Genomic DNA, 24,780 nt, shown 5'->3' on the forward strand with positions numbered 1-24,780 from the left:
CCTAACTGAGGCAGACTTATACGCGGACAATTGGGCCCCTGACACACTCACATCATTCATGCCATGCACACGCACTGTACACAGTCACTGACTGTGTTAAAAACTTACGTTATCGAATGAGGAAGTGTGTAGACTGACTCACTCGACCGACTGTGTAGACAAGACACACCGGTGGGTGGCACGACGTCTACAGTCTGACACAGAGTGTGAGGTACGACGGCGAAGACTCTCGTGACTGACTCGTCGTGTGGCACTGGCGCTCCAGGTGCAGTGACGTGCCAACAGCGTAGAGGAAATGGCCAATCACCACTGCATGGCTTCACATAAGCCACAGTGTGATTGGCCATAGAAGTGCGGCACTGGGCAGTGCCGCCCACCACCCACAGGGGGCACCATCCTTCAGGCTGCGCGGTGTCTCAGCTAATCCAGGCGCTGCATTAGCAGCACCACTGCGCCAGGATTGGCTAAGAGCAGGGTTACTGCCTGCCCATATTGTGACCGGGCCCGGGTCCCTCGCCAGTCTGAGTCGCTATAGGGGAGGAGGTGGGAAGGTACTACTGCGTGTAGGCATGCGCGGGCCAGTCATAAAAATGACTAGCCCAAAAATTGACATGCGCACACTGCTGCTGCGCTATTTCTGCTGCGCTGTCACTCACTGTCGCAGCCCCGCCCCCACATCCTTCCACAATGTCCGATTCAGTCAGGCTTGTCCCGGTAGAGCTCTCTGAGCTAGAGCGTTGCCGCAGACTGAGAGTGCGCTCTGATTATGAATGTTAGCGTTACGGTCGTCCATGTGGCTAGTGGGACAACACCCCAACGCCCCCAATGGACGCACGGCCACTGCTTGGGAGCATGGAAAGGTATTGGCTCTTACTTTGTGATGGTAGTAAAATCTCCAATAAAAAGCAAGACTGCTTTCTCTTCTTCCAGCTGAATGTTGCACTTAGCAGCAGCCTAAGGATCAACTGATTATACATAGTGTTGTCGTCTGGTGGTGACTGCCTCGATGGATAAGTATCTATCCCCTCCTCTGGATAGTCTTGTTTTGAAGTCCTGCCACTGAGCCTTGAGGTATTCAGACAGTTCTGTGTCCTGGAACATGCCCTGTGTCTCCAGGTCTTCCTCAAAGAGAAGGTCTTCTTCCTTTTCCTTCAGAGGTTCTGGTGCTGTCCGGACTTGAGTTCTTGGACGTCCTTGGCCTTTTCAGCAAGTTCTGTCGACGCTTTCAGCCGAATCCTGAGAAACTTGAGTGGTATCAAACTCTTTCTTCTTTTGAAGAATCGCAGCCAAATAATCTTAGGCTTGGAGCGGGGATGTCAACGTCGAGCTTTCTCTTATCGAAATCTAGCTCAACAATTTTTTCGCTCTCTTGCTTTTGGTCGGCCATAGATGCTGTAGCCTTCTCTAAAGCTGCCGCCTGCGCTGTCCTTCAAATGGGACCCAAGAGGCTTCTGATTGCGTTCAATCAGTGAAATGTTTGACGCAGAGGCAGCTTTTGTTGTTCTTGAGTCTAATGAACGAGAAGCGTCGCTGTATGCATTTTCGGCTTTACTTGCAACGGTTTCTCCTTCGATTTGCGATGTTTCCTCTCGGCATCGATGAACCTCATTTCTACGTCAAGCCCTCTGCTTCACCCACCTCGGCAATATTATCCTCTTCCTCGCTCGACAACCCTAGTTCTTTCAGCGACAGAGTCTCCTTCTGATCTTGCATAGCATAGTGTGCCTGCCTTGGTTTCTCTCTTGCCTTTAAAGTTTTGGGTTTAAAGTCTGCACAGGCATCGCAGTCGATGATCTTTCGGACAGCTGAGGTTGCATACCTTGGGGTTATCCTTCTGTGCAAACCTTTGGTGACACTTTGGGCACAATTGAAACTGCGTGTTTTTCATGTCACATGAAACAGGGAGCCCCCTGCCTGGACATTCTCCGGTCTTCCTTTGGTGATCAGATATCTTCTCCGGTGTCTCGTGTTCTTACTTCGACACTCATGATGAAATCTTGCTGCTTTTTGATGCTTGGAGAGCCTTTAGCAGTGCTTCTTGGTCCAACAACAGAAAAAAAGAATCTGAAGATGGCAACCAAGCATGGAAGCTTCCGTGAGGATGTATGACGTCAAAAGAGGCTAGATCAGACACCAAATAGTAGGACTGTCGACACCCAACAACAATTTTTTTTTAAATCACAGAAAAAGGACTATTGCTATAAAGGAAAATTCTGGACCCAGCCACTAGATGGGGGAATGATGTACAGCATGCGAATCCAGAAAAGATTCCTGATGCAGAATCTACAGGTATGGTTAACTTGACTAGTCAAAAGGGAAAGCATTTTTTACTGGAAATAACTGTGCCTCATTTGACAACTTTGCATTAAGTTTTCCTGAACACTGTATATAAGTACTTAAGATTGACCAGGGAAAATATTATTCCGATTGGTGAGGTAGAGATTTGTACTGAATGTTTCAATGAGGTAGAGTTTTGTTTGAAAGATCCATTTCTCATTGAAAGTCCCACAGGATGTTTGGTCTTTGCCACAGCAAAACTTAGAGGTTAGAATGACTCCAAATTTGCCATGAGAATAGAGCATGTGGCCGTTTCTTGGTTTCGTACACTTCCATTAATGGTTTTGAAAAAATATATTTTGTATCATCTGCCATTATGAGGCCTGCAAACATACATTTTTCTTTCAGAAACCTACGCATGGACAGAAAATGCTTGGCTTAGCCATGTGCGCACTGTACGGTGCTAAACTTACTTTTTACCCACTGCTCTGCAGAGAGTTTTTAACTTTGTTGTTTATATAACTGGTATTGCCAGTGATGGAATTTTCTCTGGTTAGTATTGCAGCGATACTACTCACTTTGAAGTTCTGACAAGGCAGAACTATAGGTAGGGAGATCAGATACATTATGGAGACCGCTGCGACCTGCAATGGTTGGCAATTGGCACCGTTTTGTTTTGCAGGTCTTGCTGTAGCTCAGAGACATGTAGGACGTTAAACCGAAATATTAGAGAGGCCCAAGTTCCATTTAACAGTTATTGCGCACTCAGCGTGCCGCTTTACTTCTTCAGTAGCGACACCAGTGGTGCTACACACACCAGCAGGGCTTGGTACCCTGAGAGTTCCGAATACCACTTAGCTGGGTTGGCCAAAGAAGCGGCAGGGGCATCAAAGTCTAGTACATTTCTCTCTCATGCATTACAGTTGGATGTTCATTTTGTAGAAAATTGTATATGCAGGGCAATCATGCTGCTTTCCTGTTCTGCAGGCTTTTTCCTCCAACACCACCTCAGGCCTCCACTCTGGCGGAGTGCTCCAGAGCATCAGGGGACCCCAGGGAGAAGCGCACATGCCCATGTTCTGTTATCAGTACTCCTTCTTGGTGCCCTGTCCAGATTTTGCAGCTGGGGCAGCAGCAATAAAGGTTGTTGCCCTTTGAGGCAAGGTACTCTGCAAATCAGCAAATGAAAAAGAAAAATGTGATGTCCCAGCCTAACACAGCATCTTTGATAGACTGAAAGAGACTTTCATGCCTGAACAACGATGCTGCACTCTATACACGCAGACCAAGAGACTGTCTGAGATGTCCTACTTGGCATCCCTCTTACCCCAAATTATGTTATCTCAGCAAAAAGGGGGGTGGTGGCGGGGCAGGTCAACCTATAGGTGGTAAGGAGGTATCATCAGAAATGTCATAGGGAGGAGAGTATAGGACATGTCGATGGCAACCACACCAGGACCCAAAAGAAGCTTGAGAAGAACCGGACTTGAATCGGTACATGGACAACACAGATGGCTGGACTGACTCAGAGGAGTATGGGATGGAGGATGGATATTCAGGCCAAACAAGCTACTACGCCACAGGTCGTCAAAGTAGACGCCCACCCCCTCAGGCAAAATGGAACAATAAACATGCCTGAAATTGCATAAACATCTTGATAAGAGGGTACAATGAGAGGGGTAGACTATTTAAGAACCCAAATGCCCAAGTATGTGAATCAGGTATTTAGGTAGTTGCTATGGTGGCCAGACACTAAAGTAAAATAGCTAAGCTCAGGGTGTGCATAAAAAGGACTAGGGAGCAGGGACTTCTGGTGTTAGGATATTACGTATTTATCTATTTCCATCAGGAATATCCTTAACCCAGTTCATTAACCCTGTCTCTTAGCCCATACTGTCTAGCTCTGTTACATGAGTTGTATAAGAAGCAGGTATTGATAAGTCTACCTTTTGGGACATGTCCTGGCAGAAAGGGAACAGCCTCAAGCATTTCTGGTGAGAAGCAGGTTGGAAGATATTATACATTGTGAAGCATGTGGTAGATGTGAGGTCCATTGTAATGAAAAAGTTCGGCAATAGTTCAATATTGTATGGGATTCTGCAAGCCCTAAATAAAAAAAGGTCTAATTTCTTTATAATTAGAGACTTGTGATGCACTTAGTCCCCAATAATTAAGAAATAACATCAGAATTCAACTGTAATATCTTATTGCATTGAGTTCTTATTTAACAATGCCTGCTGCCAGCAGCCGAGGGAAAAGGCAGGTCAGGTGTGGAGCATAATCAAAGCTGCTGGTTAAAGAAAGAAGATCAAAACATTGCTTTTCTAGCTCCTGCTCTGTTTTTTACTAAGTGTACATCGTCAAGAGAAAAATTAGATATTTATGGCACAATGTTTATTTTTTGCACTCCTTAGGAAATGATAGAAAAGTTTACATTTTTCTGCTGCACCTTTTTTTTTAAAACAAAAAATAACTTTCATTATTGGCTTCTAATGTCTTTGCAATAAATATAGAATAGCTTTTTGGTGTTTAATTTAGCAGTAAAGATCATATTTTTTTCTTCATGTTTGCAAACATACTCTCTCTTTCAAATGAAAAGAATTTAAGTGGTTGCAAGAAAGGTGATAATGTGACCATGGATTATAATGAATAAAGTACCCTCTGCAGTACATAATAAGGATATTGCAAGTCACATAGAAGCTTCTTCAGCCTCGTTCCTCCATATGGCCATGGAACCCCACTCAGTGACTTGCAATAGACGAATAATATATGGCAGGGGTACTTTATACCATATATCAATGCATTTAGTCCTGACATAGAATAAGAAATGTTCCTTTGCTTGATGTTATTAGATTGGTATTATTAATGATTAATACTTACAGAAGTGGGACATACAAATGTTCTCTTATATGTTTCAAGGTCAGATCAGAAACTGGGAGGGCCATTTTATCGCCTACAAGTGGATGAATTAAATAGGCTTCAGCATGAAGGAGGAGGAAGCGGAGAGCGAGACATGAGTACTTTTTGCGTTATTAGAGTACTCTGGACAGGTCCTTCATTGAATCTACACCGTTCTTTCATAGCTAGCAAATATTTTATTCTGACCCTGCATTACTGTCTATATTAGTCTTTTTGTAAAGTATGCTGATTCCACAATATATGGGGCAGTGTTTTTCTTTAAAATGTTCATGCTTACCTTTTTAAGAGCAGTAGGGCGCTTCAATTTGGGAACTTCCTTTTCCTTTCCTCTTTTTACTTTCGGAGCAGTAGAGTCCAGAGGATTGGAACATCCAACCAAGGGCTTTGATTTCATTAGCACCTTTCTGTTGACAAGATCCTTGGAGTGAAAAGGAACAGCACTGCCAACTGTATTAAAGAAAAAACATTGTCCGCAATAGATTTTGGGAGGGAGGAGGGCTTCAAAATTAAGCAAATACTAAGGCCAATACGAAAAACAGGTAATATATTGTGTTCTTCAGCTGGAGGCAAGTGGTCTTTTTCCTAGTCAACAGTAAACGTACTATACCATTATAAAATCATAGAAAAATTACTGTGCAAGAATTAACACAGAAAAATAGAGGAGTAAAACTGAAACCACTCAATTTACTGAGAAAGTACTTTTTTTTAATGCAGTTTATCTTTCAAACAGTTCGTAATGACGCGCTCTATTTCACAGAGGGTGCCGGTGTAGAGGGCGAACTGCTCCTCGCAATTATTATTCAATAACTATCCATCTAGGATTTCACAGCACACCGAGGAACTTTTCAGTAAGTTTTATTTTCAAAAACGTGCAAATTAACCCACGACCAACACCTACGCGTTTCAACCCTGCCGGGTCTTGTTCGCGGTTTTGCTGTGAACAAGACCCAGCAGGGTTGAAGCGCGTAGGTGGTGGTCGTGGGTTAATTTGTACGTTTTTGAAAATAAAACTTACTGAAAAGTTCCTCGGTGTGCGGGTGAAATCCTTGATGGATAGTTGGACAAACAAACAAACACACACAATATTACAGCCCATTATAAAGCAGGAACGATTGAAACCTGAATAGCAAAATATAAAATAAAAAAGAACAGACTTTTGCATCAACAGTCCTGCTACGATGGAATACTATCAAGAAATAAAACATCCATTATTTCTAGGGAAGAATATGTTACGAATGAAACGATATATTTTTACAAATATTGAAATGTTATGATTTATATTGACAGTCAGTTATGTTTTAATAACGTAACATATGACCCTAAATCATGTACACCATACCTGTGTAAGATAAAGGCCTGGTGTTGGTGATTTGACGTGCTTTCATTGCCTGCTGTTGTCTTTCAAGAGCTGCTAACATGTCACCCAAGTCGAGCTGCACAGGGGTTTTACTCTTCTTACCGGATGCCTTCGAGAGAGCTTCCTGTGAATTATATACTAAAGTATCAAACCAAAGAAGTGCTTAATATTTCTCTGATCAACCACACAAACATGAGTTCACAGATTTAGGAAAAGAAAGCCATGCATACATTACTAAAGGATATTTGGGTATGTTTGGAAGACAAATGTGCAGCTGACTGGAGTACGCAATAAATCAAATGAATTTAAATAATGAAAAATCAATTCATAAACCTGTTGTAGCAATGCAATTATAGTTTCAATATTCCAGGTATACAGATGTTGATTTTGTAGCAGCTAATGCATATCAAAGAGTAGACAGAAAAGTAATGTTTGATAACAGAAAACCAGAAAAGATCACCAGCAAAAGAGTAAACACTAATGATTGAAATACTTGCATTGTGTATATCTAATGCTAATACAGAATGCAATTATTTCCTACTCTTTTGCTCATTCAATACTGCTCCTGTCACACATGTTCATATAATAGTTAAATGTGTTTGATGTGCGATGGAACACAATGTTATGCTTTATAGAGGAAACATTTGCCTCATGTAATCTCTTGGTGCCAAACTGTCCTCCAGAAACGCAACCTTTAGCTCTTTCTGGAAAAACAGATGGCCATCAGCTCAGCTGATGGGTGAGCTGTCGGAAGGAGTGTGTTCATGTTGAGTAAAGCGTTGAGCAACCCTTGTGCTGCAGAAGGAACAAAAAAGACGCAGAAGTTGATAACATGGAACAAATCAGTTATTAGGAGAACTTTACTCAGACAAAAAAATAACCAAATGTGCAATGCTTAGTGAGTCACAGACAGCCTTTAATTTGACATGCCGCTCTAGAAGAAACCAATCTAATCTATTGACATACAAATTACCAATTCTCTTGGAATCACATTTAATTGAAATTAGAGTATATACTTAATGTATGATAGAATGCCCATGTTAATAGTGTTGGCATACTGTGGTTCAGATACAAGCAGGCCCACTTTGGGAGGGATTCCTGGTGGTGGCTCCAGATGGGGAAGGAGTACATTATACGATAGAAAGTAGTTTTAATAGTTTGAACAACGTCGATTCCATTGACAGAGGAGTTAATCACAGTTCCCCAGTCTTTTATTGTAATAAATGGGTTAGAAGGTGGACATTGGGCTACAAGAAGCATTCCTACCTTTGACAAGTTGAGCTATAAAACATTTCAACACTGTCACGGGCTGGAAACTGAGATGGCAGGTTGAGTTCTTGAGTACAGGAGGAAAGGAAGGCTCCTTCTTGTACCCACTGTGCTATCCTGCACATGATAGTACACTGGAAAGCTCTTGAGTGTCTCCTCAAGAGGCTCTCAGTTATTAGGGAAATAACAAAAAAGGGTAAAATAAAATCCTTGGTATCTATGTAGCTGTTGATTTAAGATTAATAGAAGTTAATAGCAAGAAACCAAATTCCCTCCGATACTAAAGAAAATGTAAGGGGCAAGCAAGGATGTCCAAAGTAGATCCAGTGGAGGTTCCAACTAAAGGAAATCAGAAAATACAGAAATTATAGCAAGAGAAAATACGAAAAAAAGGCAATGAGATGCACCCAATAGTTATAAATGTGCCCTTATATACAATTCAAACTGACTTTACAGGAGAATACTACCTCATCATGGAATGGGAACCTCCGAAAGAATTCACTGTACAGATCTTGGAAAGGGCAGTTTATACGACTTGTCCACATCCCTTTTCAGAAACACATGGCCTTGATTTGCTACGTGAAGTTGAAGTTTGGCATCCTATGCCCAGCTCTGAACTCTACTGGCCCACTGTGGCCTTTATCGCTGATGCACCACATAGTTTGCAATACACCCATCTAGTTCTCCACAAGCAAATAAACAGCAGTGTGGGCTATGCTCAAACACATGGAGTACTGTATAAAGCAACAAGTAGTCTGACAGTGTGAGGAGCGCACTGTTTGCAATCTTTGGTAAGATCTTGGCAAAGACATAGATGTATGTCCCCTTCCCGATGCTCCAGGCTTACCACTGAACAAACGGCGGACTTAAATGGGAGCATAAACTTAAAAACATCTTCCCAAGAAGTCTGAAGTATAATCTTTCTTGTAGAACAGAAATTTAAGATCTTGAAACTTCAGAGAAATATAAATTTGCTGAACCTCATATTCTGGTTGCCACTGAACCATAGCTGGCAGAGGTTCAGATGGAAGCTTGAGTTGGGATGAACGAAAGACAGAATGAATCTTTGGGATACGAGGCAACTGAAAGGCTACAGGATTGATCTGTTGAGTTATAACAAATGGACCAAAAAATGTTGTCAAAATTTAATTGGCAGTGTATGACTAAGAACAAAATGAGAAAGCAACCAAAGGCTATCAAACATTCTCTCCAGAAAGCAGAAGCAAAAGGAGACTAATTTGATAGTGATTTATCATCATATTTCTTCAATATGACCTTGGAATGGCATACCCTTCCAGAAACAAGTGCCCATGCCTCTGTAATTTATTCAAACAATCAGTAGCTGCTGGAACCAAAAGCTCAGTACAAGAAGGGAAAACTCTTGGATGAATTCCTTTCTTATGCAAGAAGGGTGAAACCTTGGATAGCACTAAGAGTTGCATTTTTATAAGAATATTTCACAACTAGTAAACAGGAAGTCCAATTATCATAAGTTACATCAGAGCACCATCACGAATATTGCTCAAAACTTTGACTCTACTTTATCCCCCATTTGCCTGAGGATAGCCAGAAAAAAAAGAACTTGCCCAACTAGCAATACCTTACACAGAGCTCTCTAAAAATGTGAAATATATGGAGTAATTCCATCAGAAATGATAGTATGAGGTGATCCATGAAGCTAATAAGTATTAGTTTAAAACAAAATGCCCATTTCTTCAGTTGGTAGCTTTTTTTTTTTTGTGGCTATCTTTTAAAAAGTTTCTATTCTAACTGATATCGCATAATATCATTCTGAAGGCGGAAGATCCATTATTAACTGGAACAATCATATGCATTGGTTCAGAAGCCACTGGTGACTGATATAAATATCTTAAAAGGCTCAGAATGCCCTGATTTATGTTGGGAACAAGTAGGATAAGCGAAGGAATTCTTGAACATAAAAATGAAAAGTTGGCCACCAAAAACATCGAAACAGCGAATTCAACTTAATCTTAACTCCCCTATCACTAAAAATGGCACAGTCATGACACATTCTCATTACACCCAACTATATTTGTCAAAAAGAATGCTCATTGGCTGAAATAAAATCCAGGTTGCCAAAACTAAAAGAGTTTTATAGATAAAGATCTTTTAATTCATTGGATTCATTCGTTTTTGTGCCACCTTTAACAATGTCTAAGATCAATGATGTTGCTGATGTCTTGATAAAGCCAAACTCGCATGTTCCTGATGTTCTGCAACAGTTTTCGAAAAACATCATCCATTTTAAGACTATATAAAATGATTCAAGACATGAGAAAATATTTAAACCATAAAAGCTGAAAAATGGCAGGAGGACTACAAAATGCAAGGAATATGCTACTTACCAGTATGCATCTGTTCTTGGCATGTAGAGCTGCAGAGCCACACACTTAGGATAGTAGACCGCCATCTGGTGTTGGGCTCGGATGCTTGCAGGTTGTTGTTGTCTTTGGTCACGAGATAGGTGACTCCTCCCTTGGACTACAGTGCGCATGGGCATCCACTCCATCCTCAGATAGTTTTTTGCCATGATGGGAAATGATGGCGTTGGTAAAAATAAAGAAAGGATGTCCATGTGTAATGTCGAAGTAAGACGATGCTGGAACAGATACAGGTCCCGGGGAGGTGGGTGGGCGTGTGTGGCTCTGCAGCTCTACATGCCAAGAACCGATGCATACTGGTAAGTAGCATATTCCGTTCGAGGCATATGAGCTGCAGATCACACACTTAGGATAGACTATATAGCAGTGTCTCCCCTAGCGGTGGTCACCTCTATCAGTTGCAGCAGTTTGGAATAAAGTTTGAAGGACAGCCTGACCCACAGAGGCTTGTTGTTTTGCTTGCACGTCAAAACAGTAGGGTTTAGTGAAGGTGTGTGTTGTAGACCATGTGGCTGCCTTACAAATATCTTCTAAGGGAATGTTTCCTAAGAATACCATGGAAGCCCCATTTTGCGTGTGGAATGCGCTCTAGGGGGAACTGTTAGAGTGCGTTTAGCCTTGTGGTAGCATGTTTGGATACATTTAACTATCCACCTGGCTCTTCCGGATTTGGAAATGGGGTTGCCTTTATGTGGTGGAGAGAAAGCAACAAACAATTGTTTGGTTTTGCGAAAAGATTTGGTTCCATCAATGTAATAAAGCAGGGCTCTTTTAATGTCTAAGGTATGAAGAACACTGGTAGCTCGACTGATTGGTTAAGTTGGAACGGAGAAATGACTTTTGGTAGGAATTTAGGATTTGTTCTAAGAACCACTTTGTTACGATGTAGCTGTAGGAATGGTTCTTGTATGGTTAAAGCCTGGATCTCACTTACCCTTCTAAGGGATGTGATAGCAATAAGGAACGCTACTTTCCATGTAAGGAACTGTAGTTCGCATTTATGCAGAGGTTCAAATGGGGGACCCATGAGCCTTGTGAGAACAATATTTAGGTTCCACACTGGAGAGGGTGGTAATCTGGGAGGAATAATCATTTAAAGACCTTCCATGAAGGCTTTGATCGCTGGTACTCTAAATAATGACTAATGTTGTCGATTTTGTAAGTAGGCTGCTAATGCTGCTAGGTGGAGACGTATGGATGAGTACGCTAAATTACATCTTTGCAAGTGTAAGTAGCAAATGATGTTCTGGATGGATGCATCCAGTGGGCGTATATCATTGTTAGTGCAGTAAATGGCAAATCTTTTCCATTTTGCAGCGTAGCAGGCTCTAGTAGTAGGCCGTCTGGCCTCTTTTATAATATTCATGCAGTCTGGTGGTAGGTTGAGGTAACCGAAATCTAGGACTTCGGGAGCCAGATCGCTAGGTTCAGTTGATGTGGATCTGGGGATCTGATTTATCCATGTTTCTGGGTTAATAAGGACAGGGAGAGGCGCAGTTTTTGGTGTGGAACTAGAGAGTTCCAGCAGTGTTGTGAACCAGGGTTGACGCGTCCATGTGGGAGCTATTAGTATCAGCTTGAGAGACTGTTGCCTGAGTTTACGTACCACGAATGTAATGAGTGGGAGAGGCGGAAAAGCGTACGCAAATCTGCCTGACCAGTTCATCCATATTGCATTGCCCTTCGACTGTGGGTGGGGAAACCTGGCGGCGAAGGTTGGGCATTTCGCGTTTGTGTGTGGCGAACAGGTCTATGTCTGGTTGGCCCCATTTTTGGAAGAATGGGAGTAGGACTTGTAGGTGTAATTCCCATTCGTGGATCTGCTGAGTTTTGTCGACTCAACAGGTCGGCAATCTGATTGTGAACTCCTGGAAGGTGTTCTGCTAGCAGGTATATGTTATGGGGAATGGCCCATCTCCAAATGTTCTGTGCGAGCTGGGACAGCTGGAGAGAATGGGAGCCTCCTTATTTTTGTATGTAATACACGGCTGTCATGTTGTCCGTCCGGATGAGGACAGTTTTGTTCTGGAGATGTAATTGCAGTGGCGGCTGGTGGATTTTTAAAGTGGTGGGGCGAAAATATTGTACCTGAGAAAACACATCCGAGTATAATGAGCGAGCTCGAAGTGCAAAAGGGGGGTGCAAGGGGTTGCTCCCCCCCAAGAAATGTTTTAAATAATGTATTCAAATGGCATCTCTTACATCACACATTTACTGCCAATTGTTGAAAAAAGGGGATCCCAATATAGCATTTTGAAGCACAAATGTGAAGAAAACATTAGAAGGAAATCAAATATGTGCCATATTCTCAAACTGGTCTGATGCAAAATGACCCTCTAGCCAAGCACATTCAACCAATGGAAATAGGCAGTCTAGAGTCCTTGTAAATAGCTCCACGAAGACTCCGGGGTACGTTGGCTGTCTTACTAGTAATGAGCTTCAGCAAGAGGGCTCAATGAGTTGTGACTTCTAATGGCATCTTATGTGACCTGTAAGTCGAGTGTTTTATTAAAGGCAAAACTAAACAATCCTTCTGAGGCAGGAATATTGAGTACTTTTGAATTAGGTACAAGTAGCATTTGTATAGACAGTGCTTAAAAAAATTAAAGTGAAGCACTATATGAAAACACTCGGCCAGGTAATCATGCATTAAATGTATTGCAGAAGTCCTGAGAATTGCAGGTACTCTCCTTTTCAAATTGAAGAAGTGCAGGAGTAGCAGACAGTACATGCACACTTAAAGCACTGCCTTCACTACAATTGCACATGATAAATGTCCATTCAGCACTTTTTCTTTTCTAATCCTCACTCTTAGTGCTTCGCCTTGCCTTTCCATAGCTATGTCTCAACTTCTACCCATGTTCTGTCCCCTACCTCTTTAAATGTTCTATCCTGGTTTACCATCATTCTCTCCTCTGCAGGTAACTTATAGAACACTGCCAGGCCACCTGCCTCACAGAGAGGGCATTTAGGGTTTACTGAGTCATTGGTTATGCCGAACAACACCCCGAAACTGTTTAAATGTGTACCACTCAAGCACAAACAAAATCAGCCCACAGCTGGACCTGAGTCACCGGCTCATTGTTCGCTGCCCGAAAGCCAAGTTTAACAATCCGACCCCGGAGTTTAAATATGTATGATTTCTCTGCTGCAAGGAAAGTGCCGTCTGAGGGACAGCAAATAAAGAACAACGAGGCAAGGGCGCAACGAAATCAGACATGGGGTAACCAGAAAAACAGCGAAGTGACAACCATAAATCTACACATGCCTCTCCCTACAAATGTAAAACAGAGAAGAGACAAGCAAGAATGAATGAAGTGAGGGAATCCTTCTCCTGCATAGTGCCCCTGCGCTTTGTAGCGCGGTCCATGCTCTGTAGTATAAATCTGATACATACACACATGCATTTAAAAGCCTACCTTTAGCTCCTAAAGATGGCTGTTAGGTCCTCTTATCGCAATTGTTATTAAATATAAGGAGGTCTCAGGTTTTCGAAAAAGGTGGTGTCACGGGGCAGGGAGGTGTAAAAGGGCATTTGATGTGGCCTACTTGTTGGTTATGGGAAACAACACAGCCGTCCTTATCCTGCAGTGCTATCTCTCAAGTTGCAGGGTTATGCTTTCATGCTCTTGCAAACAGAGCCAACCCTCAGAGTCAGCAAATAACGGCCTCGCACCACAAACGGCGAAGTGGACTTGCTACCCCATGAATAAAACTGCCCAGGGATAAGAACAATACAACGAAGAAATAACTAAATAATGGGCCAGCAGCGCCAGGATTGGCCGACGGCACAGCTTACGCTACGCCCGCCGCCTGCCCATTAGGAGACCGAGGGGCTCCTAATGGGCATGCGCAAGCCAGTGCAAACACAAGTGCGCATGACTGGGCACGGGTGAAAATCCGCTCACCTTCCCCACTCATGCGCACTTGTGCTGCTGCCTGTTGCCCCATGTCTGACACAATCATGTCAGTCAACATGACGCCGGACCGCCCACCCCCTTCAGACTCTGAAGGGGGTGGGCGGTCCAACGTCATGCTGACTGACATGATTGTCAGTTGGTTCTCCCTCGGCTGCTCGGCATCTTTAAACTTAAGTAAACTGATTCAGTTTACTTAAGTTTAGAAACGCCGAGGGAGCTACGGGCGGGGGGGGGCTACGCCCCAACGCCACCAATGGACGAACCGCCACTGTGTAATTGGAATGATTTTAGTGTTAGGAATACTGCCAATAGCTCCAGGTAATTGATATGGAGCCCTTTCTGTTAAGTGGTCCATGTGCCCCGAGTGGTGTGTGTTAGGAGATGGGCTCCCCATCCTGTGAGAGATGCGTCGGTTGTCAGCACTATTTGTGGAAGAGGCTCGAAGGACGGCCGCCCTTTGGACAGGTTTATAGTGTTTCACCATTTTAGAGAGCGATGTGAGCGGCTGTCCACAAACACCAGATCTGCCAGTTGTCCGTGAGCCTGATTCCACTGACGTGCTAGACATTCTTGCAAGGGACGCATTTGAAGTCTTGCATAAGGCACAATGAAGATGCATGACGCCATCATGCCCATGAGTTGCATGAACACTCTTGCTGGAAGAGAGTGTTGGGTTTGAAATTTTGCGATCAGAGCTTGTATTTTGGCTATCCTGGCTGGGCTGGGATATGCTAGTGCTTTGGAGGTATTTATGGTGGCTCCCAGATATTGATGTATGTGGGAGGGTTGGAGATGAGATTTGGGATAGTTTATTGTGAATCCCAAGTTGTGTAAGATTTGAATAGTTTGGTGAGTGTGTAGGATGCATTTGTTGAATGAATTGGCTTTTATGAGCCAATCGTCTAGATATGGGAAGACATGAATTTGTTGTCTCCTGAGATGCGCTGCTACTACTGCTAGGCATTTGGTGAATACTCTGGGCGCAGTTTTTACCCCGAATGGAAGGATTGTAAACTGATAGTGTTGTCCATCCACCACAAATCCTAGATACTTCCTGTGAGCAGGATGCATGGGGATGTGAAAATAGGCGTCCTTGAGGTCTAATGTGGCAAGGAAATCGCCTTGTTGTAGTAGTGGGAGTACTTGTTGAAGAGTGATCATATGGAAATGATCTGAGTTTATGTACTGATTTAGGAGTCTGAGGTCCAGTATTGGTCTGAGCGTCTCGTCCTTTTTGTGGATTAGGAAGTACAGTGAGTATACCCCTGTACCCGGATGTTGTAAGGGAACTGGTTTTATTGCGTGTTTTTGAAGCAATGAGAGCACTTCTTGTTTGAGGAGCGTAAGATGGTCTGGTGACATATAGCGTTGTTTGGGTAGAATGTGTGCGGGGGGGTAGTGGTGAGTTCTAGGCAGTAACCATACTGGATAATTTGTCTTACCCACTTGTCTGTTGTGATGGAGTTCCAGACAGGTAGGAACTGTGAGTCTTTCCTCCACTCCCCCCCCCAGACCATTCCACTCCAGTCGGGGAAAGTCACTGTTTTGTGGCCGGAGAGGTACGAGTGTTGGTACTGCCTCGACCTCGTCCCTTGGTGTTGTGTCCTCTATATCCTCCTCTAAAATATCCTCTACTGGGGGATGTTTGTGTAGAGGGTTTGAATGTGGAGGAGGTGTCTGCTCCAATGTTTTTGGAGGCTCTTCTGTAGAAGGAGCGTCGAAAGGAGCCACGTGGTTGTGGAGACTGCAATGCTCCCATGGATTTAGCAGTCTCGTGTCTTTTTTCATTTTCTCAAGTGCAGTGTCTACTGCTGGTCCAAACAGTTGTTCTTGATTAAATGGTTGGCTAAGTATAGTAGTTTGTACTTCTGGATTAAAGCCTGAAATGCATGGCGTCTAAGGAGTACACTTGTGTTTATTGCCCTAGAGGCAGTGTCTGCGGCGTCAAGTGCACATTTAATTGAGGCATTTGAGATAAGTTTTCCCTCTTGTATAAGGTCATTTGCCTGGGCCTTGTATTGGTCTGGTAGGTGTTGTAACAGGTCTTCTAACTGATCATAGTGAACCCTATCGTAATGTGCTAATAGGGCTTGGGTGTTGGCGATACACCAATGATTAGCGGCTTGTGCTGCTACTCTTTTGCCCGATGCATCTAATAGTTTGGATTCCTTGTCGGGGGCGGTGCATCTCCCATAGTTTGGGAGTTGGCACGTTTCCTTGCGTTGGGAACGACCAGAGAATCCAGAGGGAGCTGCCCTTTGATGTAGCAAGGATCTTCTGGAGCAGGTCTATATTTTTTCTCAATTCTTGTGTTGAGTACCCTGGCCCGTACGGGGTCTTTAAATACTTCTGTGGCGTGTTTTATGACCCCTTTAATCATGGGTAAAATTTGAACCGACTTCTGAGACTGTTCAAAAGTGTCTAAGAGGAAGACTTCCTCGGGTGCATCGGAGTGCCTGGTGATGCCATGATAAAGCGCTGCTCTGTGTACTAGTTGTCCAAACCCCAGGTGGTCATCTGGAGGTGATGGTTTGGAGGGATATGGTGTGGGGTCAGGCATATCTGGTAGAGGGTATGCCCAGTTGTCCAATGGTACGGTATCTGGTTTGTGAACGGATCATTAAGATAATCAGGATCAACCGGATCACCCCCTCCCTCTAGGTCATCATCATCATCCTGTGGGGGTGGTGTATGTGATGGAGATGGTAGAGGTAATGGTGGTGTAGGCAGAGGGGGTGGGGTAAAGGTGGTACAGGAGAGGAAGGAGGAATTGGTGATGTTGCCGAGTCCTTCTTTAGAGGAACTGGGGCAGGTGTTGTACCTGGTTTCCGTTTCGTACAAGGTACAGCAGTGACATGTCCAGTTTTTGGATTAATACAGATCCTTTTTTGTGTTGGATCTGGGTGGAAAAGTTCTTGGTCTTTTTTCGGTTCCGATCGAGGTTTTGGGTGATCGGTAGAGTCTTTGGCTTTAGGAGGTGTATTATAGTCCTTAGCCGGTGGTTTCGGCGCCGATGAAGGTTTCGGTGCCGAAGTTGAGTCTTTAAGCTTGGGAGCTTTCAGTGTCGGTTTGTCTATGGGCCTCGGTGTTTTCAGTGCCGAAGGCGCCGGTTTCTGTGCCGAGAGGTCTTGTGTCTTCGCTGCCGAAGGTGCCGGTGGCACAATGATATGTGGTTTGCTCGGGCCAGAGCCACTGGAAGGCTTGTGTTTCTTCGGAGCCGAGCCCGAAGGCGAGATTCTAAAGGGTGTTTTCGGTCTCGACTGGGGCCAGCTGGCAAAGTCTTGACCAATGCCTTTGGTTTTGGAGGGGTTGGGGTAGGGGCAGTGTTACTCACGCGTTGCCCCGGAGTAATGGTGTCGTCTGAGTCGTCTGCTTCTGAGATAATTTGAAGTTCCTCGGAATCTTCTTCCGGGACATCGGGACCCTCATCGAAGATGTTTTATGGTTCCAGGGCTGGTCTGTGTGCCATGATATGGCGTCGAGCTCTTCGATCCCGAATGGTCTTTTTGGATCGAAATGCGGCGCAGGCTGGACAGCTGGACTCGTTGTGTTCCGGCGAGAGGCATAGGTTGCAGACCTTATGATGGTCACTGTGTGGGAATTTTGCTCCACACTGGGGGCATTTTTTAAACGGCGTCCTTTCCATGAGCCGTAGGCCTCAAGGCGCGGATAGGTCCAATCGCCCGCGTCGACGTCCGGAACCGGTCCGATGAATTCTATGTCGAGTGAAGGTGCCTCGATGTAGTTTTGTAAAAGTTTTTCGCTTCGAAAGCTTGTTTTTGAAGTTTTCTACCGGAGTGGAAAAGTTACATCCAAACCCAATGGCGGAAAAAAAAAATCTGAGGATGGAGTGGATGCCCATGCGCACTGTAGTCCAAGGGAGGAGTCACCTATCTCGTGACCAAAGACTTCTTCTGAAGAGAACAACAACCTGCAAGCATCCGAGCCCAACACCAGATGGCGATCTACTATCCTCAGTGTGTGATCTGCAGCTCATATGCCTCAAACATGGCATTACATGATATTTAAATTCCCCCAATGGGGAGCGGACAGCCATTTTCTACTAATCACCTTACTTTCTATGCAACAGATGGGCACCTTGTATATTAAGTTTAACACAGGCTCATACTCCCGTAGACAGACTCCAAGATGTCCTTGAAAAGAGGTAAATGTTATATATTCTTGGTCGCAATTTAATTGAAACCTCCCAAATTAATACAAGGTTGAAGATATTGATTGTTTTTTGGTATAAAAAACAGAAATGTGCCTTAGTTGGTTATGATGATGATACAACTAAACCATTCTGCAAATTGTCCTGCAAATAAGTCTTCAGTATTATCTTTCTCTTTCTCTGTTAAATGCACCTAAAAGAAGCAATAGCAAGAACTTCCCTCACATTGGGAATAATCATGTTCAGGCTCACAAATGCACATGCTTTGTAATTTAGAAAAATTTACCCTGAACCCTGAAACCATGGGCAAGTTTTCCAGTTCAGTAGTGATTTTCCAGTTCCCCCAGAAAGTACAGGATTATCATCCTCCCCAAAAAATAATCACAATTTGTGCGTACAACACCCAATAGAAATGCCCAAAATATTCAGATGTTTTTTTATTGTATGAATAAAATGTTCCAAAGTCCGGTTGAAGAAAAGAGGGAAAAGGAGACAACCCTGTCCTATCCCAAGCAACAGTTGGATGGGCTACAACAGTAACCAGTTCATTCTAATGCAGCTAATGGGGCTGATTAAATTGACCTTAATGGAGAAGCATATACCTGAACCCATCCTAGCCTTAGAAAGTAGTAATTGTGTATTATCGCCAGTCTAGCGATGTTTTACAAAATCTGATTGTTAGTGCAACATTATGTGGAGCAGACAGAAGTCGAGATCAGCATTTTACTGAAAGATTCGTTGTCATGGTTCAGGAGAGATATCGGATGATATGACCCACAGTATCCATCTCCTGGAAAGAGAAGTCACAGGGATATTCACCTTGCTCCACTTAATCAACAATCTGGAAACAATAAAGTGTCTCAAAGAAGTCTCAAAATACACAAAGGATTTCAACCTTATCAGTCAGGACTGTGCCACTGCTATTTATAGGTCATACGCAAATACTAATTTGTACCACACTTAGCAAATGTGCCAAAATCCTATATGTCTTCTTTCCCCTTTAACATTTTTCATTGACTCAAATCCTGTTTCTGGCTGGTATTGGCAGCAATAGTTGTATAAGTTACCCTTTCGCCTTTCTAAGTTCTTTGTCTTATTAAGATTTTTCATTTTATATCAATATACAAAGTCCCGAACTTGAACCTCCAACTCCTCTCTTCTAGTCTGAGCTTTTAAAAAAAGAGCAGTCGTATTTGAGTCCCTTGTAGGACTACTTTTGTAGTATCCCACAGTACGTCAGAGGATAATTCCCCATTATCGTTTTCCTCAAAGTAAATGTGTAAAGTCTCCTCATTGGAACTTCCAGCACTAGTTCCCTAAAAGCTACTTTACTCGGCAGCAGATGCTGTAAATGATTCGGCAATGATGGGGTCAATCCCAAATTAAGGAAAACAGGTGCTAGTTCTGAGAGACAGAAAATACCACATTTGATGATAAAAAACTGATTCCCAAGTGGATTTTGTGGTCATTAGAGAAAAAGAAATTAATTCAATTAACAGACCAAGGTCTAGGACCCCATGAGGAAAAGATTTTACAAATGCTTTTATATAGCTGCACGTAGTAGAGCTTCCAGCTCAAGGTTCCATACAGGATTAAAGTACCCTACACATTAACAAGTTGTCTAATGAGAAAGCAAAGATCTTGGGAAGCAAGTCAAAGTAAAACCGGTATTGGTCATCACAGGGGTCATATACTGAGAAAGGATAAGCTAAAGGAATATGCTACTTACCCAGTATGCATCTGTTCTTGGCATGTAGAGCTGTAGATTCACATGCTTTGCATAGCCTGCCATCTAGTGTTGGTTCTGGATGTTTGCACTTTGGTTTTCTTTGAAGAAGTTTTTTCCTGTCACGAGGTAGGTGACTCCTCCTTTTGGCGATAGTGCGCATGGGCATCAACTCCATTTTTAGACTGTTTTCCCACAGAGGGTGGTAATGGAGTTAGTAAGAGTAGTAGAATAGAGATGTTCATGTGTATGTATCTAAGTAAGATATCCGTGCAACAGGAAGCAGTTGGGCGCATGTGAATCTACAGCTCTACATGCCAAGAACAGATGCATACTGGATAAGCAGCATTTTCCGTTTGAGGCATGTGAGCTGTAGATCATATGCTTTACATAGACTATACAGCAGTAATCGCTTAAAGCGGTGGCTAACCTGTAGCTGTTGCAGTGTTTTAAAGAGTGTACGCAGAACTTCCTGGCTCACACTAGCATGCTGTCTTGCTAACACATCTACAAAATAGTGTTTTGTGAATGTGTGAGGTGTAGACCATGTTGCCGCTTTGCAGATGTCATCTATGGGGATGTTTCCGAAGAAAGCCCTAGAAGCCCATAGTTTGCGAGTGGAGTGCGCTCTAGGGGGAATTGTTAATGTTAGTTTCGCTTTTACATAGCATGTCTGAATGCAATTAGCTAACCACCGTGCAATACCTGATTTTGAGATGGGATCGCCTTTATGAGGTGGAGGAAAAGCCACAAAAAACTGTTTCGTTTTACAGAAAGGTTTTGTCCTTTCTATGTAGTAGAGTAATGCTCTTTTAACGTATAAGGTATGTAGAGCATGTTCTGCCACAGAATCTGGTTGAGGGAAGAACACAGGCAACTCAACAGATTGGTTGATATGGAAGGCCGAAATCACCTTGGGTAAATATGTAGGATTAGTACGAACACCCACTTTGTTTTGGTGTAAGTGTAAAAATGGTTCCTGTATGATTAGTGCCTGAAGCTCAGTGATGTAATAGCTATGAGGAAAGCAACTTTCCAAGTGAGAAATTGCAGCTCTCATTTGTGCAATGGCTCAAAGGGTGGACCCATCAGTCTGGTGAGGACACTATTGAGATTCGACAATGGGGCAGGTGGAAGTCTTGGGGGAATTACTCTTTTGAGTCCTTCCGTAAATGCCTTAATAACGGGCACTCTGAAGAGAGACAGATGTTGTCTATTTTGAAGGTATGTGGCTATTGCAGCAAGATGTAAGCGTATGCATGTGTACGCTAAATTTGAACGCTGTAGATGCAGTAAATTGCAGATGTTTTTGAATGGAAGCATCAGACGGGTTGATTTGATCGTTATTACAATAAATCACAAACCGCTTCCACTTTGCTGCATAGCAAGCTCCTGCAGTAGGACGTCTAGACTCTTTGATAATGTTCATGCAGTTTAGCAGAAGATTGAGGGAGCCAAACTCTAGGACTTTAGGTGCCAGATCACAAGGTTGAGATGACCGGGATCTTGATGACTTATCTCTCCACAGCTCTGTGTGAGGCGATTGGGTGTAAGATGTAGTTTTTGGCGATGGAATACTGAGAGCGCCAACAGGGTGGTGAACCACGATTGACGGACCCATGTGGGAGCAACTACGATTAGTGTCAGGGACACTTGCCTGAGCTTCCGAACCACTAGAGGAATGAGTGGGAGAGGCGGAAAAGCATAGGCAAATATTCCTGACCAATTCATCCATAGCCTCTGGACAATGGGTGTCGATACCTGGATGCAAAGCTTGAGCATTTTGGTGTGTGGTGAATAGACCTATGTCTGGGAAGCCCCACATTTGAATCTCCAGCTCACATGCCTCAAACAAAAAGTTATGACTATAAACTATCTTTCCACATATAACCAGTATTCTTTGTCCCTCAAAGTTTGCTTGTGTGTGAATGACAGAACGGCAGGACTTTTCTCAACATGATCACCACTTCCCTATTTTTATTGTGGGCACGAGAACAGAAATGTGAAGGATACCGAGACGACTTAATCCGGACTGTCAGGCTGGATCAAGTGGGTCTCCTGCAGGCAAGCAAGAACACATTTCACCGCAAGCCATTTTGAAATGACTCCCTTCTTTATCAGGGAACTAGGACCCTGGATATTTAAAGTAGCCCAGCTTAAGGGAAGCTATGATACATAAAAAGCCCCCAACGCAGGATGATCCAACAACACTGTACACAATGTTCCATAATGGGCTGCGACAAAATACCATAAGAGAAAATGTTTTCAAAACCATTCCTGAGTCACCGTAGCGGAACTAGCCTGACACCATTATTAACATTAGCATTTATCCTACAAAAAACTAAGCAAAACGAGCATGAATCATCAAACGGCCAAACATGAAAAATAATTGGCATGTATCATCCCATAATCAAATCTCTCAAATAAAAAAAAACCCAAAAAAAACACATGGTTCCAGGATAACCCGAGTCCATCTATATCACTGATGTTTTTTTGAGTCACCAATAGCACTTTGTTAGTAGCTGTGAAAATCTTTCTATCACCATCAAGTAGAATGAAGAAGAAAAGAGGGGGGGGTCTACTATAAACTTATGTGCAAGGGGAGAGAAGAAAGAGGAATCATGCCGCCCAATTGTACAAGGAGCGCACCATCTTCTCTTGAACTATGCTGCACCTGTTAAGATTTTGGTATCAAAGCCCTGGTAACATTCAGTTATCAAAGCCCAAAAGACTATTGGCAAAAGAGCAAGCAAATATTATAGTTCATAAAAATCAAAACAAAGTCCAATGAGAAATGCTGGTGTATGAGGTGACAAAGCTCAACCCTGAGAAACACCCACAGGAAATATTGTGTGATTCACAAAAACTAAAGAAGCATTGGAAGATGGTGTGTCTCCATTGTTAAAAATTACTATGAATTTCAGGGCCGGACCATAAGTGCCCACATCACGAAATCTAGTGATTACAATTTGTGGGGGCTATGTTGGAAGGCGAGTCCAAAACCAGCAAAGCACTGAACCCAGCAAAATCCGCCAGTCTTTGTGAGTTAACCACAACAAAATTAAGAGTACATTCAGTCAAACACAGAGAAACCTCATTGGAAGCATTGAGATAACCTGTGACCTTTGAGGAAAGGCTGGATTGGATCAACTGCAATGCCCTACCGAGATTTAGCAAGAAGTGCGCAGTTTAAAAGAAAAAGGTACTTACCTTCAGAGATGCTTTCTCTGGTAGAGACTGCGTGTGACCACATATTCCTCACCTTAGATTATTCCTTGGGAATCAGACTGGATCTGGAAAATCTTGAGCAGGACCTCTGCACACTCGTAGGTGATGGTGACTGGCTCCGCGCTGGCGTGTTCTGCGTCGGAAGTGACATTGTGGTGCCCATTTTAGCGGCAGCCCGACGTGCTGGCTTCAATTTCTTCCTTGATTATTTCCAAACCAAACACAGAGCCACGTAAAAACCAATACTTGATCAGCGTGGACAAGGGAACTGCTACGCATGTTTAAAAGTAAATGTGCATCCGTTGCTACATTTGGATCTGGTATTTGGGGACCCGCAAATTGTAGAGCTCTCCAATATTGTACAGAATAAGTTTATAAGAAGACTTCTGGCTGCCTCACTCTCCACGCCAACATCATTTTGCCATGATGAGGGAGGACTAAACTATCTGGAGGATCACATTAAATTACAACCGCTCTTGTGGTGGGAGCGAATCTGGAAAAATACAGAAGCCCAATTATGTAGATCAGTGTTGCTAGACTGCATGAACCTGGATAACTTCCTAGATATCCACTGACTCAAATTTGTGAAAAAGAGTTTTGAAAGACTTGGCACTCCAATTTATCACAATCCAGCTGCTTTATCCAACACGTATAAACAATATTTTTTTACCAAAATGCATAATAGTCACGGCACAAGGATAGCCAGGAAGAGACGGGTGGGGGTCGTTTCCCAGGCCCCACTATCATGACCAGCACTCTACTTACAGCTCATAGCAAATGAAAGGCAGAAGTTCTTACTCACAAGGTTCGAACTTCAAACTTTACACTTTTTGGTAGCCTTTCCCACCAAAGGCACCTGGTTTCCATCAGTCATTGTGGAAATCCAGCCGGACGAAGCACAATGCACTTTACTTTAATGACCCCAAAGGAGACCGTTCTTGAGCCCCATTTTGTGTGCACTGGATTTTAGATCGCACACAGCTGCCTTTTTTTATCTGCAGTGCCTGGGAAATGAAATTGGCATTTTTGCGGTTTTAAAATACATCCTCAGCTCTCTGCGATTATGTTCTAAATACTGAAATTATTTATTATATTTTACTCCTCCAACACTATTTAATTGATTTTCTCTGATTTTATAACCTACTTTTATAATATCTTTTACTTGACCTGTTAATATTACATCAATTATTGTGTATTCATTTTATGATGTGCTTTTTAGGGCTCAGTAGAGTCGAATAAAGAATTTTGACTGACAGACAGTGTACAGTATTAAATGTATATTTAGGGTAAAGAGACCAATTCGTAGAATGGGGAGAATGGCAGGGTCGGTGAGGAATCTGCAGTTAGATAAGAGTCTCGACCACAAAAGACAATACTGACGGTAAGTAACTTGTTCTTCTGATAGAGACTTCTAACCGCAGATTCCTCACCTTAAAATAGATACCAAGTAATACCTCCCTGGAGCTGGGTCTGGGAACTAGCTCAAACCAAAAAAATACGAAGAGGGGGGA

The 24,780-nt window shown here is 43.1% G+C and overlaps 1 protein-coding gene across 5 annotated transcripts in view; it reads right to left on the reverse strand.

Moving 5' to 3' along the window:
* The window catches only part of SECISBP2L (SECIS binding protein 2 like), a 600,623-nt gene that overhangs the window by 283,330 nt on the left and 292,513 nt on the right, over positions 1-24,780 (reverse strand). For all 5 annotated transcript variants that reach the window (XM_085644219.1, XM_085644216.1, XM_085644220.1 and 2 more), the window contains exons 11-12: positions 6,536-6,677; positions 5,474-5,643 (exon numbers count right to left, since the gene is read on the reverse strand). In XM_085644219.1, the coding sequence (XP_085500345.1) occupies positions 5,474-5,643; positions 6,536-6,677 (312 nt within the window). The remainder of the gene's footprint in view (positions 1-5,473; positions 5,644-6,535; positions 6,678-24,780) is intronic.

Source organism: Triturus cristatus, chromosome 3_1 (assembly GCF_964204655.1).
Source record: "Triturus cristatus chromosome 3_1, aTriCri1.1, whole genome shotgun sequence".
Classification (NCBI taxonomy): Eukaryota; Metazoa; Chordata; class Amphibia; order Caudata; family Salamandridae; genus Triturus; species Triturus cristatus.